Source organism: Hibiscus syriacus, unplaced genomic scaffold (genome assembly GCF_006381635.1).
Source record: "Hibiscus syriacus cultivar Baekdansim isolate YM2019G1 unplaced genomic scaffold, ASM638163v2 tig00111392_pilon, whole genome shotgun sequence".
Lineage (NCBI taxonomy): Eukaryota > Viridiplantae > Streptophyta > Magnoliopsida > Malvales > Malvaceae > Hibiscus > Hibiscus syriacus.
The window spans coordinates 2,800,950-2,820,631 of NW_024063078.1; the positions used below are offsets into that span (position 1 = coordinate 2,800,950).

The 19,682-nt window shown below is 33.9% G+C and overlaps 2 protein-coding genes and 2 pseudogenes across 2 annotated transcripts; 2 read left to right on the forward strand and 2 right to left on the reverse strand.

Annotated features, from left to right (window-relative positions):
* The first annotated feature begins 5,989 nt into the window (after positions 1–5,989).
* On the forward strand, positions 5,990–9,103 carry LOC120160676 (annotated as a pseudogene).
* A 350-nt stretch (positions 9,104–9,453) lies between these two features.
* Positions 9,454–11,619, reverse strand: LOC120160678 (annotated as a pseudogene).
* A 1,847-nt stretch (positions 11,620–13,466) lies between these two features.
* Positions 13,467–17,172, forward strand: LOC120160479 (calcium-dependent protein kinase 2-like). The gene is made up of 9 exons (XM_039170892.1): positions 13,467–13,624; positions 13,670–14,411; positions 15,209–15,352; positions 15,487–15,639; positions 15,939–16,054; positions 16,220–16,387; positions 16,470–16,597; positions 16,887–16,986; positions 17,068–17,172. Exons 2-9 carry the CDS (start codon positions 13,676–13,678, stop codon positions 17,137–17,139), a joined length of 1,617 nt encoding a protein of 538 aa, XP_039026823.1. The 5' UTR covers positions 13,467–13,624; positions 13,670–13,675; the 3' UTR covers positions 17,140–17,172.
* Positions 17,173–18,652: 1,480 nt separating this feature from the next.
* On the reverse strand, positions 18,653–19,229 carry LOC120160481 (protein translation factor SUI1 homolog). Its single transcript, XM_039170895.1, has 2 exons — positions 19,156–19,229; positions 18,653–19,082 (listed from the first exon to the last, which is right to left on the reverse strand). Exons 1-2 carry the CDS (start codon positions 19,212–19,214, stop codon positions 18,686–18,688), a joined length of 456 nt encoding a protein of 151 aa, XP_039026826.1. The 5' UTR covers positions 19,215–19,229; the 3' UTR covers positions 18,653–18,685.
* Positions 19,230–19,682: the final 453 nt, after the last annotated feature.

Genomic DNA, 19,682 nt, shown 5'->3' on the forward strand with positions numbered 1-19,682 from the left:
AGAGTGGTAGGAGACAATGAGATGAGTTCGTCTATACGATAAGACGATATCATGAATGATTGAAGAATACATCGAAGAAAATAGCTAATAATTTTAAAACATTTATCATCATCTTAATCCAACTTGTGAAATTATTATTTTTCACTAGTAATATATCAAATAATAATTCTCTATAGATTTTATTCCCTTCTCAATTTTAGAGGGGGGGGGGGAAGACACAAAGAGCTGCCTTCACAATTCTCGCCTATACGCTGTCGTCGTGTTTCACCTACTTGATGGGTAAATTTAACAAACCCTAGTTCTTCACAATTGGCGCCTATTTTGCATGGCTGTGATAATTTGCATCCACGATAACGTCTTTTATTCCGGCGGTGGAAAATGGGAGTCAACTTTGCTTAGTGCTGTTAAAAAGCAACAATGGCGATATGTATCAACTAATTCATGCCCTGGACACACACAATTGTTAGAAACTCATAGGTTCGTTACTTTTAAAAGTTTTGATTTTTCCCAATGAAGCCTTTCTAATAACAAAGGCTGAGGTCTTAGTATTTTCATATTTAAATTCGAATCTCAGTTAATATCGTATTATATGTAGATTTTCTCTATATTTTTTATTGTTATTTTGATACACTGTTTGAGACTTGTAGAAATAGAGCTATGATTAAATATTAAGAATGATATATATGTGTTATAAGACTTAAAAATTATAATTTAAATTATAAAAAAATAATTATAAAACTAAAAGATGGATATTTAATAAATATATTAAATCGGAATAGATTTCATCTAAATCAAAATTAATTAAAAAATCTACTTGTCATATTTCAATACTAAATAAGGTCATGGTACCAAAATATACCAGTTTGAAACAAAAGAATTTAAGAAACGATTGAAAAGAAACTGTCGATCCAGCAAAATTTGCGGAAATGAAATATGTTAAGGCGTCTTGTTTTTTTATTTCTATTTGGTGATTGTGAAAGAATAGAAATGATATGGTGTTCGCAGACAAGGGAACAATCCCAAGTGAGGTGGCGAAGTATGCTCATAAGTTGGCAAGGGATAAAAGATTGCAATGGAGGCAAAATATAGACAAATAACAAAGGAACCGCAGGTGGATGAAACCTCTAGAAGGTGAGTAGATCCTAATTAAAAACTGATGAAGCGTGCAAAGCATCCTCTGGAATAGTATCGGGAGGGGAGGAGGAGTTATCGGCGATGAAAATGACATGTGGATGAACGGTTTTATTATGAGAATGGGAAGAACAAATAATTTGTTTGCTGAATTGTGGGGAGTAACACGAGGTTTAATTTTAGTTAAATCTTTAGGCGCGACAAAACTTGCCGATGTGAAGTGGGTGGTCGATATGACAAGCAAACAGAGTAACAATTAGGAAACGTTCTAGTGAACGACTGTAACAAGCTTCTGAAAGAAGGTTGGGTGAACGAGATAAGACATATTTGACGAGAAGACAATAAATGTGCTGATTGATCGGTTAATATGACACTCAAACAAAAAGAACATAACAATCTTGATGGATCCTCTAGACGAATTAATCTTTTTGATACCGACTGATGTCAGAGGAGATGGAACATGAAGAATATAATTTGTAATTGCTAGTCTCCATGTACCAAAAAAGGCATTCCAATACTGGATTTTCAAATAGAAAAACAAATGAAATCTAATCAATTTTGGAACTCTTTTGCAATAAAGAAAAGTCGGAAACAATATTTCATTTGGGCTTTGTAAATAGCATATACGATATGTAGGAAACCTCAAATAATTCCTAGCCTTATCCTAAGAGGCTACTCGAAAGAAAGCTTCTCCACAAGGCTATTGGCGGGCTAGCCCATTTTAAACCAAACCTTAGCCAATAATTTTTTTTATATATTTTATACTCAATTTATTATTTTTTAATAGTCTGCGTTAATTATATATGTATATATTTTTTATATAATTGTTTGAACCCAAAATTTTAGAAAGAACAATACGCTCTTTTATTGTTACAGCTTCATATATTCATTTACTTTATTATTTAAATTAAATATTTTACTCTAATTTAACCCAAACAATAATATGTATAGTATGCATGCGTGCGTGTATGAGTACGAGTGTGTGTGGGGGTGTAGCGTGTACGCTGTAAATATTAAGTTTATGCAGTCAAATAGTTGATGATGATTGGAAACTATGATTTCTCTTTGTAGCAGTCCCACATGCACTGATCACATTCATTTGAATATGGACTAACATAACATGCAAGCCACACATATCAATCGGGCAACTATTCATGGACCCGGTGCTGCATTTATTTGCTCTTCGCCTGTTACAATAAATTCATGGACTCGGAAACTAACAAATCATTTTCACATTAAATTTAATTCTTATTTGTCCTCGGCCATTAAATAAATTTATTAATAGATAAAGTTATTGTATGATTAAATTATTTTTAAAATAATAAAAATATTTTTTTTCAAACTCGATAATTAGCTCAAGTGAAATCTTAGTGAAAAAATGTTAATAACTCAGTTCATTCCATCAATAGATATTCATCTATAATCATTAAAAGATGTATTGAAACCTTTCGTAGATCTGTCTAATTATGAAAGTGATAATTTATGGTTAGAAATTAAAATTCGACACCGTTGTAGTAGCAGGCATCACATGTGAATCTTGGCATTAAATGGATCAACCCTGGGAAGTCACATGAAACTTGGTACTGGTAAAACAAAGGGGATTAAAGTTTAGATTTCCAGACTGTTTAAGATATAAAGTCAATATGGGCAACAAATAATCAATAGACTTTCATAACTACAAAAGTTTTGATTATAATTACCATCGAATACATTCCTATAACTACGATCAATTAAATTCGTACAATTTACATAATTATAATTACAATCAATGCATCCATATAACTATAATCGAAATCAAATATTATAATTTAAATACATAAGCATATAAATTAATAATCAAAATAAACCAGACATTTAAGATCTACATATAATTATACTTAAACCTAAAATATGTTATAATAAAACTAGAATTTAAATACTCAAAATCACCTTTAAAACACAATATGGCCCACAAATATGGGATTAAGAACAAGTTATATTCCCCACAAATCCCATGGAAACCCATAACTTTTTATTACTATTGCCAAAACATATGTAAGACAAGAATTTTGCTTAAATATTTGTGTAATATGATTTTTTTTAATAGTCTTTGGTGATTATAAGTTAGTATATGTTCAAAAAAAAATTAATCAATTGATAATATACACTTTACAGATATATTTATTCGAACATAAAATCTCTAAAAAGAAAAATATAATTTTTTACTATTGATGTCGCTTTATAAGTGTTAGCCGACAATGAGACAATTTTTCATTAGTTTTGAGAATTAATTATCATATGAGATTTACACTAATTAAGAAAAAATCTAACATACGTAGAGATGGAATCGTTTAAACTAAGCAAGCATTTATGCCCTTAACTTTGTTAACTCAATTCATTAATTTCGTTGACCTCATATAATAGTAACCCTTCGATGCTTGTTAAGAGTATAAAATTTGCACATTCATTTATAGGAATAGATTTTTTTATTAATTTAGAGTAAATACAAGATATTATTTGTTTAAAGATAATTCTCAATCAATTGATATAGAATATTCACACCTTTAATATTCATGGTATTCGAACCTAATATCGTTTGATTCGTGCATTTATTTGAATAAACTTAAAAGGCCATAATTTATTTGATTTTATTGTCGTTGGCTCGAACACCAAGCCAGACCATGTGGGTGCAATTCGTCTGCTTGCAAAGATGCAAAGAATAACACATAAATGAAAGTAAAGGTTGATCGTTAAATTATTTATTTAATTCTGTTCGTCTTCCACGTGTAATTTAAATGTGAGGCCACGTGGAATTTTCCTTGGATGCCTTTGAGAACCGGTCTAAAATAATGCAAATAAAAGAGAAATAGTTCAGATCTGCCAAACTGTGTTAGAAATAGTTGAAAGCTTGTAGACATGGGTTTCCCAAATTGCCAATTTTCACATTATTTATTTTACACCTTTAGATCTATGTACGCGTATATTTGAGTATGATACGCGTATAAACACATCATATTAATATTATATAATTTTTTATTTATCTATATTATATATATTAAATTCTTAATTAATTTTTTAATAACTACCTATATTCGATCTATTAATCGACTAATTCGAATCGGATAATGTAGAGACCCATTATAAGGACGATCCTTCTAAACTAGTTTGTTTCGTTCACAACGTCAATATTCGAACACTTAATCTTATTTAAGAGATATAACACCGTTTCACAAGACCAACTTGTTTGTTAATAAATTTTAAGTTAATTGTAACATACACCTCCAAACTATGAATCTTATTCTAAATCAGTCCTTAAAGTTTTAAATATTTTAATTTCATCCCTAAACTATGACTCTCATTTTAAATTGATCTCCAAACTTTTGAACATTTCAAATTCATCCTCAAACTATGACCCTTATTTTAAATTATTCCCCAAACTTGTGTACATTCCAATAATATTCCCCTAAATCATTTCAAAACTTCAAAGTTAAAATTATAATATTTAAAAGTTTGAGGATCAATATATTATGAGGGTTATAGTTTGGGGATAAATGTGGCATGTTCAAAAGTTTGGGGACTAATTTAAAATGAAAGCATAGTTTGAGGATGAAATTAGAATGTTAAAAAATTTAAACCCAATTTGAAATGAGGATCATAATTTAGGGACATATTAAAATACTAATTTTAAATAAAAATAGATATTTTCATTATGATATTTTTATTTGTTTATATATTTATATTATTTTTAAATAAAAATAATTATGCATATACATTAAATGTTTGTTGCCAACTCCTCTAGTGTCCAAGTATTTATTATTTCGTTGAAACTTATGTGATATTTGTAACATAATTAACTAATCTATTTATAGCCTTTTGGACCTTTTGATTAGATTCCTATCTTTAAATTTTACAAATAATATAAGAAAATCATTACGTATCTCTAATATATTAAATAATAATCTATTTATAATTTTACGTTATTTATTATTATTTTATAATTCCAAAAAACAAATAAAAAATTATTATAACATATTATTATTTTATATACAAAACACAAATTATTATGGAGTTGGTAATCAGAGTAGAATATTTTATTATATTTTATATAAATTACATACAAAATATTTTGAGAAAAAAACCCAATAAATATATATTCTGTAATATATTTTCCAATTATCCCAAAACGCTTAGTTTCCTATTTAAAAGGAGTAAATAAATATTTATGTACTTCAATTTAGCTTCAAGTTGCAATTTGATGTCTAATATATATATATTGTCTAATTAGATATGAATTTAATTTTAAGATTCATTTGATATTCAATTTTTTTCTAATTAGGTATCTGAACTGGATTTCTTATTTTAAATTGGTACTTGAGTTTCAATTTTTGATCCAATTTAATACTTATAATAAGTGATTTATTTGAACCAATTAAAATAATGAAGTCAAGTTAATGTACCAATTTGAATCTAAAAGTCATGTTTAAGTATCTAAACGTACCAAAAAAATGAAGTATCAAATTGAATCTTGAGACTAAGTTTAGGTACCTAATTGGACAAAAAAGCTTAAGTACCAAATTGCACATGAAAGTCAATCCTAGGCACTAAAATGTATATTAACCATGTAAACGCCTCCAAACGATACCGTATCTTCCCAAACTATACGTTGACTGTAGAAAAATACGGTGACACATCTAAACGTATTTTATACATATTCGAGATACGTCCCTGTCTCCATTTCCATATACCGCTATACAAGCAAAGGTTAACAAACAATGGAACACACACCATCTCTATCAATCCTTTCACAGCTCAGCTTTTGCTCATCTTTTGTTTTTGTTTTCAAATCAATTTTACACACTTCACGAAAAAGAAAAGATTTTTCGCCAACTAATTTACAAAGTTTTTTTTTTCTCTTTATAAACTAGGAATTTTGTGATTTTTTTTTCTTGGTGGTTTCTGGGGATGTTAATGGGAGAGTTTTGAGTTCGAGAGTGATGAAGGTGACGGGGAAAGCTAGTTTACCCGCGAAATTCTCGGGTAGGATTCCGACGGACGTGGATCTCAAGCCGACGACGAAGCGGAATACACGGAACAGGAGGTGGACACGGGTCGGCAGTGCGCCAGTTTTGGGGAGGAGCAGCAGGCCGGAGACGCCTTTGCTGAAATGGAAAGTGGAGGAGAAAGAGAAAGGGAGAGAGAAAGGTTGTGAAGCTGAGGAAGAGCTCTCGGAGGAGGAGGATGGCCGGAGAGGTGGTAGTGGGGGACGTCGGAGGAAAGGTGCTTCAAAAGTATCCGCCAGGAAGCTTGCAGCTGGATTGTGGCGGTTTCGGTTACCGGAGACGGTGGCGCCCGGTGTCCCAGAGAGGAGGAGTTACCAGATAGGGTTTAAGGTTGGACTCTAAACCTTTTTTTTGGTTCCATGATCTGTGCTTTCATGTTCTATAGTTCCCTTCTGTTCACGAACTGTTTGTTATAATGAGAATACCGTGATTAAATTCAAAAACTGTGATTTTGAAGGGAGTTTTTTTGGGTTTTTTGCTTGTTTACAAATGTTAATTTCTTGCTTATATTTGAAGCTTTTAACCATTGACGCTGAAAAAAAAACACCGATCTTCATAATGCCATCATTGTTTGATTTTTGATGTCTATGATGCCTTAAATTTTGCTTGCATGTTTAACAAAAGAGCAAACCTTTCAAAACTTGCTAAATGTAATTGATCCACATGATTTCGCACCCGAAAGTTTCCTTTTTTGATGCATTTATCATGTTTGCAGTTTGCCATCATTGTATATGCTCTGCTATAGTTTTTTTTTCTAATCATGAGAGCCCTTTGTGAGCATGGTTTTACAGGTTTTCTATGGATATTTTCTCGATAAAGTTATTCGAAATGAGGGCTTTGCTGCTGTTTGCTTGCTTAGATTTTTAAATTTGTTCTCGAGCATGCTTTTAGCTTGTTATAATACATGAAAAAGCAAGAACAGCTGCATGCTCTGCATATTGATTTCTTCACCATTCTGATCTTAACCTGCCTTTCTCTTTCTTAAGATTGAGCCTTCAATTCAATTTTCAAACTACGCAATGGAGGGAGCAACAAAGTGGGATCCTGTCCGGATAAAAACAACGGATGAGGTATGGAAAATTTACAAACACATGAAGCGTATTGACCAACAAGTAAGTGCTGTATCAATTGTTTCTGCCCTTGAAACCGAGCTGGTGCAGGCTCGAGCTTACATTGAGGAGCTCGAGACTGAGCGCCGGTCCTCGAAGAAGAAACTTGAGCACTTCTTGAGGAAAGTTAGCGAGGAAAGGGCTGCATGGCGAAGTAGAGAACATGAGAAAATACGTACCTTTGTGGATGACGTCAAAGCTGACTTGAACCGAGAAAAGAAAAAACGCCAGAGGCTCGAAATTGTTAATTCCAAATTGGTGAATGAGTTGACTGCTGCCAAGTTATCAGCAAAGCAATACATGCAGGATTATGAAAAGGAAAGAAAGGCCAGAGAACTAATTGAAGAAGTATGTGATGAGCTTGCTAAGGAAATTGGAGAAGACAAGGCTGAAGCGGAGGAAATTAAGAGAGAGTCCATGAAGCTTCGGGAGGAAGCCGATGAGGAAAGAAAAATGTTGCAAATGGCCGAGGTCTGGCGTGAAGAACGTGTTCAAATGAAGCTCGTTGATGCAAAGGTAGCACTTGAAAAGAGGTATTCACAAATTAACAAGCTCATAGCAGATTTGGAGACTTTTCTAAAGTCGAGAACTGGAAATCTGGACCTGAAAGACACGAGAGAAGCAGAATCACTAAGACAGGCTGCTCAGTTAGTCAAGGTAGAAGAAATCAAGGAATTTACATATGAGCCCTCAAACCCAGATGACATTTTTGCTGTTTTCGAAGATGTTGCTTTAGCTGAAACGAATGAAAGGGAAATCGAACAATGTACTGCATATAGTCCTGCCAGCCATGCCTCAAAAGTTATGGTGAGTCCTGAAATGAACATGATGAAGAAAGACGTCATAATGAGGCATTCAAACGCACAATTTAATCAGAATGATGAGATAGAGGAAGATGAGAGCGGTTGGGAAACTGTCAGCCATTTCGAGGATCAGGGCTCGAGTTGTTCACCTGAAGAAAGTGCTGCATCTGTGAACAAGAATCACCGGGACAGCAATTTCTCGGGTAGTGGAACTGAATGGGAAGGAAATGCTTATGGAGATACCCCAAACACAGAAATTAGTGAAGTGTGTTCATATCCTGCTAGGCAGTCAAGGAAGGTGTCGTCCATAGCAAGGCTTTGGAGGTCATGTCCAAATAACGGGGAAAATTATAAGATAATCTCGGTAGTAGGAGCAAATGGCAGGCTTTCAAATGTAATAAAGTCAAATGGTGGTATTGTATCCCCAGATCGAGGATCGGGTAAAGATGGTCTCAGTCCCTCGGTGGGACAGTGGAGCTCACCCGATTCTGGTCATCCACACATAATAAAAGGAATGAAAGGATGCATTGACTGGCCTCGCAGCGCGCAGAAGAATAGTTTGAAAGCCAAAAGGTCCAACTACGGCATGTTCTTAAACAGAAGATTTAGATGTCGACAGTGATTTTAACAATGAAGTTCCCAACTGAAATAAGTGATATTTATTAGGCACGAGGAAACTTCTGCCGCTAGTTCAGAATTGACTAAGAGTTGAAGGAGCATCTTAATACGGAACACCTTATCAGTCCCACAGATATCCAATTGTCCGGTTATCGAGTTCTTTCTCCTTAAGCCGGATTATGTTCTTCATGAAACAGGTTAGTTGGATCATCTCCTTTTATCTGTAGTTGTAATTCTATCCGGGGACATTGTCGTTCTCTATATGATAGAGAAAGCAATGCATGCCATTTGTATTGTATCACTCGAGGTTATCAAGGAAAACAAGGTTCATGGTCAACTGAAACGAACATTTTCCTATGTAATTTTCATCTTTAATATATATATATATTCCTCTTTTAAGCTCTTCTGGATAAAATAAAGGAAGACAAAGGTATTGTAAGGTGTCTCATTGTCTCATTTTAGTTTATCAAGCGGATTGTAACGGTCGCCTCATATCAGATACCTCATATCACTCTTCTTCCATGGCTTATCTTCTTTTGGTCAAAAACAAGATAAGTATCTAATAAACACACTATATTATCGTGCTGATATCAGTTTGGTAATGTACTAATGTCTGCAATACAGCTTACTAGGCAATTTGTCCCATTTTTTTACTTTCCTGTTCGATTCGGAAATGGGGTTTGAGTTTCCAGGTTGAATCGTTCATCAAAAACATGGATCAAGATTGCAACTTAAGGAAATTATACAACAGTTAACAGAAAGATCTCACTGTATGATCCTTTTATTATTCCATGAATGTAACTGAATGTTTTTCATTGCTGTGATTATATAACAAGAAAACAGTGAACATTTTTCATCTCGCACAACATCGATCCTACAACAGCAGTTTTCAAAACAACTACAACAATAACAACCTCTGTCTTGTTCTCCGAGAATCCGGTGAGATGATATATCGACCAAACAATACAATTTCAACGAACTCTGTAGGTATAGAAAAGAGACGAGTTAATAAAATGTCGCTAACCTCTCCGGTTTTCTATCCTCTATATTCTTGAAAGTTCACACGGCCAGTTGCTCCTGCATGCTCCATGGCCTCCTGAAGATTCACATGGAACTACGTGAGAAGCATCGAATTTAAAAGAACAAAGTAAAATCGGATGCAAAATAGCAAGTTAATAGAAATGAGAAGAAGAAAAAAATGACCTTTTGTCCGACCATGCCGATTTGGCATACACCGCAACGCAAAGTGAAGTTTGTGGTGTCGGTATAGCTCCTCTTCCTAAAAAGGCAACAACATGAAAATTTATCCAAAATCAGTGTAAGGTCTAATGCTCATTTCTTGTAAAGGTCGATAAATAAAAACTTAAAATGCTACCTTTGTTGATCCTTAACCAGATTCAGTGCAAGACATTCAACTGGCCCGATGGTTCTATCATTCTGTACCACAAATATAGTCTGATCAAACTCCTCAGGGGCACCCTCAAACGGAGACATCTGTTGATGCAAGAACCGAAAACAAGAAAACCATAAGCATACAAAGGAGTATGGCAGTAACAAGAAATGAAAATGAAAACATTACGAAAGAACACAATCAGCATCTGCGGTGCCTAATTAAAAGTCATAATTCCATATAGGTTCTCTCAAAGTTTCCTTCATAGCAATTTATTATCCGCTAATGTTTTATTCGTGTTATTCCTCTAGTTTGAAAGGAGACAATATGAACAGCCTCAAAAAATAATAAACTAGTCACGAAACAACATACTGCTAATGCATCATAGTGGAGACCGTCATAGATCAGCATGACTCTTTCAGAGTAGTTCTTTTCCTGTCATGAAGGCCACATTTATAAAGAAGAGGAGAGTAACCGTTGATAACAAAAAAATTGACCACTCAGAAAAAAAAGAGTGACAACATCAGCATTCTAACCCGACCATACAAATCGCAACGTGAATATCATACGCTGCAATTTCACGGCCATAATAATCTGCTAATATTGAAAGTTCAATGGCGCCTTCAAAACAGAAAATAACATACCCAGGCCAGCGTGAAGATTGTCCTAAATAGATTCTGATAAAATGAATAATAACTAGAAGAATGGACATGGGGGGGTCAACTAACCTCCCCACTTGTCCGAATCAAGAATCCATGCACAATACTCTGCATTTGGCTTTCCGAGAAACGCCTTGGAATATTTTGTTGGATCACTTGACACCGTTGCTGCTATAACCTTCAATCAGTTATCAATCACACTAGGTTAAGAAAACGAAACAGCACTTAAAACGGTAAGGATAAATGGCTTTATATCGACACTTTATGTATGCAGCATATCTATCTAATTTGGCATTCCAAGATGCATGCAGCATATAATGATAACGGCTCAATAATGTGAAGTATATCATACCTCTCGTAGATACATCAGAGATTATAGTAGTAATACAGTTAACGGAACTAGGCTAAGCACAGTAATCTTGAACATTTCCCAAAAAAGCCCCAACTGTATAGGTTTGAATATCAACATATAAAGCTTAGTATTCTGTAACGGTTCCATCCACAGATCGAAGTCTAAATACTGTAATTCATTAGCTAACATAAACTGCAGACAAAGTTTCGATATACGTCTTCAGCCGCCATGCAAGAATAAAATGACCTAAACAAAGCGCTTTGACAAAAAAATCATGTGAATAAGCATATAAGAACCTGTCTCAATTCTGGAACTTTTGTCTTGTCATGGTCCATAACATACCTAAACACGAGGAAATGAAGAAAAACGATCTCAAATGAACAATAATCACACCAATCGAACCAATAAATATTAAAACGGAAAGTTCTCGATCTAGTAGTTTAATGAGCTAACCCAGCAGCATTGAAAAGGCAGCTGTTGTCTGAGGGAATGACCCTTCTAACAACAATACCTTACATTTTGCAAATTATTATGAACCTAAACAAACAAACAAAAGAACACAAAATTAACTTGCACCATTATAAAAATTTGTAATGGAAATAGCTAAGCTACTGTTCTTTAGATTCCAGAAATACACACACAGGGAAACAAAACTTGTGAAGATGAAACAAGGAACAGTAGATTGATCAAAGCATGAAACCTAGATAATACAATTCAAATGAAATTTTCTTTAAGCAATTTGCAAATATCTTAAGATAAACAATGAATAGTTTGAACAAAAAAGAAAAAATGGCAATAAAATCAAAAGAAACAGCAAAAGACATTCAAAAGAAAAATCAAGACTTCGAACCTTCAACAAAGAATCATTCAATCAAAGAAAAGAGATGTTGTCAACAAGATCTAAAACCAACCCAGATGCAAAATCCTACCAATAAACACAAAATTATCCAAATTTATGGAATTAAATTACCTAAAACGCAGTTCGAAAAAAAGAAGATGCAGAAGAACCCAATTTTATCACGAAAGAACAAATGCCCCCCAGATCTTGAACCCGCTGGCACCAAGAATAATAGCTTTAAAAAAGGGAACTTCAAAGATAACAAATGGATCCCACGTGTATTCGTAAAGATTACAAATCTTGAACAACGGAAATCCTACAGCTTTCCTTGGTTTTCCTGCTAGCATTTTGGCTGGTGACAAAAGAAATGATTTTTCTATTATTATTCTTTCTTTCTTTGGTAATTTTTGTCATCATGTTATTCTCAAATGATTTTTATTTTTATTTTGGCATAATGGTTCGTGTGGCCTCTCAAACTTTTCAAAAAAAAATAATAATAATAATAATGCGGTTCTCGAATAATTTTACGCTTAATGTCATGCTAAGTTCAGACAGAAAAATTTAAAGTGATCTTTAGATTAATTATTTATGTGGTTATAATATTAACATGATAGTTCACAATATTAATATAATAGACTAATCATCAATAATATTGATATGATAATATAATTAATTGCTAATATGATAGTATACGTAATATATGACGTGATTGATAGATCAAGTTGGATTTTTTTATTAAATTCGAATGTTAAATTAATATTTTTAAAATTTTAAAAGACTATTTAATTTGTTTTAGAAAAAATAAAAATATTTAAATCTAAATTTTAATATATAAGAATATTTAAAATTAAACATAAAAACATTAAAATTAAGAATTAAACAACTACAAATTAAAAATAATAAAAACACTATTTAAAAATTAAAAATACATCATGAACTATAAGATAATATATATTATACGACTTGCTTTAGATTTTTGTGAACATGTGTATGTTATATATTCCGTCATGCTTGATATTTCATCGGATAAATTACATCATTTTTTAATTAATTATTTTTATTCTTATTTTAGTTACTGATTTTAATTTTTTTGAATTATTTATATTTTGATCATTTTTTTTGATGATGTAAACTTTTATTATTATTTTCATTATGATGCGGCAAATTTATTAAAAATTAATTTTAAAATCTAAAACCTTTAAACGAAACTATATTTTATTTTACTATTCATTCACTTAATATGTATTTTAATTGTTATACTTGTAAAACGATATAAATATCTTTTGTAGAATAGAAAAACGAGTAAATTATAGCTGCGAATGTTATTGCATTAGCTGCTGTTCAGTGTTTGCTCTCCTCTCTTGCCAGGAAGATTCTCCTCTCTCTCTCTCTCTCCGGTCTCATCAAAATTCCACGTTTCAAACCACAACTCTGTTGACCAAACCCAATCCAAGCCTCCCCCATTGTTTGTCGCATTCCAATTGCCTCTTCAAAGCTTGAAAATTTCATCTCTTATCGATTTTACAATCACAACCTTTGAAGTTCTATTCTTTTTTCCATAAAAATTCTCTCACTAGATTACTTAGTGAGTCTGGGTCGTCTTCTTTATCCCTTATTCCTAGCGAATCACTGAATTCTGATCCAGTATCTTAATTTTCTCCAAGTTTCTGAATCTGGGTCTTTTTTTGTTTTTTGTTTTCCTCTAAAAATCTTGCTAATTTGGCTGTTTCTACAAGATGGGTTCTTGCCTGACGAAACATAAAGACTCAAAGCCAACGCATAATGGGTACGGATCAGGCGCAGCCACCACAGCTACGGCCGCCATTCATCAACAAAGATACCAGGAGCCAGCTAGGCCTGCGCCGGCTCAGCCCCAAGTCTGCCACATCCCTGACAAGCCAGGCACTCAAGCCCCATGGAAGCCAGTGGCTCAAGCCCCAAGCCCCAAGCCTGCTCCCAGGGTCGACACAATTCTCGGCAAGCCATTTGAAGAGATAAGGAATAACTATACAATCGGTAAAGAATTGGGGAAAGGCCAATTCGGCGTGATTTATCTTTGCACCGAGAATTCAACCGGGAAGCAATACGCTTGCAAGACGATATCCAAGCGGAAACTGGTCACCAAGAGTGATAAGGAGGACATGAAAAGGGAGATTCAGATCATGCAGCATTTGAGTGGACAGCCTAATATTGTGGAGTTCAAAGGTGCTTATGAGGATAAGCTATCCGTTCACCTTGTGATGGAATTGTGTGCTGGTGGTGAGTTGTTTGATAGGATCATTGCCAAGGGACATTATAGTGAGAGGGCAGCTGCTTCTGTTTGTAGATCGATTGTAAAGGTTGTCCATGCTTGTCATTTCATGGGAGTGATGCATAGGGACCTTAAGCCTGAGAATTTCTTGTTGTCTAGCAAGGGTGAGAATGCTCTTTTGAAGGCCACGGATTTCGGCTTGTCGGTGTTCATCGAAGACGGTAAACTTATGCAGATTCCTATTGTTTTCAGTATGTTGTGCTTTGTAGATCTTTATGGTGAAGATCAGTACATGTGAATTGTTTAATTGACCTTAACCACCTGCTCTTGAATGATTCTAAGCTTTTCCTTAACTCCTAAATGATACATCATGAATATTGATAACTCCTAAATGATACATCATGAATATTGAAAGAAGAATGAGTCAATTAAATCCAATTGAATTGTAAATTATTACGGTTTGCACGTCATTTGCTACCAATTAAGATGACAGGGTAAGGTAATCTTCCTCAACTGTTTTGATCATTTCCTTTTAATTCACTGTCTTTATGTGCATTCAAAATCAGTTTAATTGTGATACGATTCGTGACCGCGAATATATATTTTGTCTTTTCGTATATTTCATGCCTGTTTTACGGTCCATTTTGCGGGGCTACATGTCCGATTAAGTTCAAAATGCCTTCACTCTGTGTTTATAAGCTGAATAGGTCAGCAGTCTAATCTTCATGCTATGTTTAGCGGTAAATAAGTTTCAGCTATGCATAAAGGAAGGCCTACTTTCAAAATACCACTAGTTTTAGCTTATATTTTCTCGATTTCCTTTGAACCGATTTCAGGAAAAAAAATCATTTACGTGATGATGGGAGTTTTCTTCTGTAACTGTGTGAAAGTTTAGTATGGATACATGCATTCATATGTCTATCCTGATAATATGTACTATGCATGGCAATAATTGTAGGTCTATGTGTTATATAACTGTTGGCATTCTTTCTCTGATTGTTCTTGGTACCTTTGGCAGGAAAGGTGTATCGAGATATAGTCGGGAGTGCATACTATGTTGCTCCTGAAGTATTAAAGCGTAGATACGGAAAGGAGATTGATATTTGGAGTGCAGGAATAATATTGTATATCTTACTTAGTGGAGTGCCTCCATTTTGGGCAGGTAAAAACCATTCAAAGCTTGCTCAAGGAAAATAATATAATCGATTCTCAAAACCTATAGCCGGCTCTTCACCGATTTGCTTTCAAAACTGCTACTTCAATGTTGGTAAATAATTTAAATGATTCTCCTAGCAGAGAATGAGAAGGGGATATTTGATGCTATTTTGGAAGGAGAAATTGATTTTGAAAGTCAGCCATGGCCATCTATTTCAGACAGTGCCAAGGACCTAGTCCGCAGGATGTTAATGCAGGATCCGAAAAAGCGGATTACTTCTACTCAAGTCCTAGGTAATTACTTATAGTACATTAGTACTTATTCTTTTTTAATGTCTGGGAATTTGTATAAGTGATTAATCTTTGGAAATAGGTTCAGAGATTTGTATTTTAAATGTTTGTTCTATCTTCATCTGGTATGCATCTTGGAATTCCATCATGTATATTTGTTACAAGGAAAAACGGTTTTAAGATGCTTAAAGTACTTCCTATATGTGTGTGTGTGTTTTATTCCGGTACGCCTTGCTTGGCTAACAGTTTAATTTAATTCATGTCAAGCCGAACAAAAGATTGAAATTATGTGGTTTATGCAGAGCATCCATGGATAAGAGAGGGCGGAAGTGCACCAGACAAGCCACTAGACAGCGCAGTCCTTTCGAGAATGAAGCAATTCAGAAGAATGAACAAACTAAAGCAACTTGCGTTTAAGGTAAGTTCAAATCTATTTCTATGGTATAATTGTTTTCCAAAATTTGTAGTCATGAGGTATTTGAAGTTCAATATATGATAGCAAACAGGGTAGTTGTTTTACAATCTCCTGTTACTCGGTTGGTAATGTGACTTGCGATCTAACAACATGCCTGGTGGGTTATAGGTCATTGCTGAAAATCTTTCCAGCGAAGAAATCCAGGGTCTGAAGCAAATGTTTGCAAACATCGACACCGACAACAGTGGCACGATCACCTATGAGGAACTTAAGACTGGATTAGCTCGACTTGGATCAAAGCTCACAGAGGCCGAGGTTCAGCAACTAATGGAAGCTGTAAGATACTAATTAGATCTATAATCTGTCGATCTTTTCGATTCATATCCTAGCTAGTAACTCTTGGTTTTACTTGTTTCAGGCTGATGTGGATGGAAATGGTTCTATTGACTATATTGAATTTATCACTGCAACAATGCATAGACATAGGCTCGAAAGAGATGATCATCTTTACAAAGCTTTTCAACATTTTGATAAGGACAATAGTGGGTGGGTATTTTTTTGTCGTAACACTGACGTTGATCGTACTGTTCTTTGTCCATGGCTAGACATCACTTTAGAATGCTGGTCCTGTTATCGGTCTTGTCTTTGTATATTGAGTTCTGCATCAGATTGGTTATAAACGTGCTAGTTATCAAAGCATCATTTTAGGATACTGGTCTCGTAATTTGGAGTTTTGTCAGTATAATAGTCGGTTGCTGTCTCCATCAATGACACAAATTAATCATTAAATCATATATGGAAGGAGTGAATAACTTGTTTGAAACATTTTTTGCAGGTATATCACGAGAGATGAGCTAGAAGTAGCCATGAAAGAATACGGAATGGGTGATGATGACACAATCAAGGAAATAATATCCGAAGTTGACACCGACAACGTAAGCCCTGCATTTCTACCTTTCGAAACACATTTCCTTTGTATCACGATGCATCGGATCTCACTTATGCCTTGTTTACAGGATGGTAAAATCAACTTCGAGGAGTTCCGGGACATGATGAGAAGCGGAACTCAACATACACAACTCTTTTAGATTTTATACACGACTGGAGATGCAGGAATTAGCAAAAAAGTTCCCCAAATGTAGTGCACGATGGCTGTAAGAAATCTTGTAGGCCTTCATTACAGGACTTCCTCTGGTTTTCGTTTTTCATTTTCTGAGTGTAATGTATCACATATGGTTTCCGTTTTCATTTTGAGAAGAGAGATTGTTTAATGCGAATCTTGCTTCAATTCTAATTTCCCGGTGTTCAAAACACTCGATCCTCACAGCAATGTCGATCTCGACTTGTTTAAAGTAAATATCAAACCAGGACTTGGCTAGTAAAACGCCTAGTGAGCTAAAGAGTAAATGAATCCTTCCTCCATGAATGGCCTCTCTCAGAAGTATCAACACCAACAGTGTCGGTTGCAGAAGTATTGGAAGCTTCACTTACAAAGTTTCGATTCGATCTTCATTGTCAACAATTTGAGTCTCAACAAGAATCCCAAGAACCTTCCAGGTTAGTTTCTGTGAACGAAAAGCTGTAGATGATGTGCTCAATCTATTCGATCGTTTTGAGTTTAGGAGATTTCGTATTATTTTGGATTGAGTCCTTTAAAGTTTAGATTGTTCGATTTTGAAGCTCGAATTTTTCAAGTCAAGTCATTTTAGACTATGGTAACTTCTAGTTTATATAATTTCAGATTATTTATTTGGATCGTTCATTTGAAATTTGGGTGGTTAGATTTAAATTGTTTTAAGTTTACGTCAACTTGTGTTCACCAGGCTCTCCCTTGATTAAAGTGGACAATAACAAGTTTAGTCCGTCAACAATTCAACTTTAACATTTTGAAAACAATTTCTTTCTTTTTTTAGTTTTAACCATATAATTTTATCTCATTCCCTAATATTAGATTCCTAATCTCGTAAAATCCATTCAAATTATAATATTCCGGAAATTTTATAATAAAATACAATTCAAATTAATCTTTCTTTTTGAAGTGGATGAATTTGAGTAATCATAACCATCACATTCAAGAATTACAAATATGATTATAAAGGCAACCATAGTCGATACATTTAAGAACTACACGTATTTGTATAAATATATTCGATAATTCGAAAGCTGTAATATATATAAAATAAGATACAACTTCAAATGAAAACTGAATCTATACATAATTTTTTTTTTACTATTATAGCACAATTAAATAGAAATACGACCAACATAGACCTTAATACGTAAATCGGAATAATCCGATGAAAAACGTATATAGAATGACAAGACTCAAACTCACACTACATAAATATACACATAATGATTCACGAACACGAAATATTAATATTTTGAATTAACGTATACTCAAATATAAACCTAAGAAAATGACGATAAAAATATTAGAATCAAATTTCATACATCATATATATATAAAGACCTTGGAGCCAAATAAAAACCATCATTCATTAACGAAAGCCTATGTTTCATAACAGTTTTCACCCCGACCAAGGGACATGTAATATGCAAATAAGTCTGAAAACAACAGAAGACAATCCAAACCTAGAGTTTTTTTTTATCTTACAAACGATTCATAATAGTTTAAAAACCATGAATCTTAATCTGGTATTTCTTGACGATACCGGCGTTAACGAGGAATTGTGAGACGTTCTTGCGCTGATCGCCTTGGAGTTGAATGATCTTGCCGAGCTCATTGTCCTTGACGACGTTGCCGTTGCAGCAGAAATCCTTCTTCAGGCTCTTGAGGATCTTCTCGTAGCTCAGATCATGCCTCAGCCCTTGAACAGTCGTCAAGCTTTTCTTTCCGTTCCGTTGTTGGATTCGGATATGTACATACTCTTTGGTCCCGGTGCCTCCTAATTCCCCGGCCTCCGCGAATGGATCGAATGTTGTCGGGATCTGAATGTCCAAATCAACCATGTACTTGGCTATGTCGGAACTTGAAAAACAATCTGCAGATGCTAGTTTTCTTAGAATACTAAAATCGACAAACAAAACTTCGAAAAAAAACTCAAGAGAATCAAGCAAAGAGACTAGAAGGGTTTTCGTACCTTGTCGTAAAACTCAGAAATTTGTTTGATTTTGATTCGATGAGAAACAATGTTTTCATGAAAGGGGGTGTTTATATAGGCAAAGGTTTAACTGTCGTAAACGTATTGGATTGGTTGTGATTAGAATCTGACACGTGGGTGGTGGAGATTGAATTTCTGTTTATTATTTTAATTGGGAATAATGATTATGAAGTTCCCCCAGGGTGGAGTGTAGTGGAAGAATCTGGAGAAAAAAAGTTGTGGTTCATCCAAATCAATTTGGAATATATTATTAAAAATATTATTAAAAATCAAATATTTTGTTGTGCTTTTGATTTGTTAGTGCCCGTCATCCATTTTGATGCAGTACAAGTTGCACTTTTTTATTATTATTTTTTAACCTACAAAATTTATTTTGCTTTGCTAGGAAGGAGCTTTATAATTTGTATATACATTATTTTATTGGTATGATTAAGTCATGTCAATACCATAAAAACAAAATATAAATATACAATTTTTCATATATTTAATTTTTTCATAATTGAATA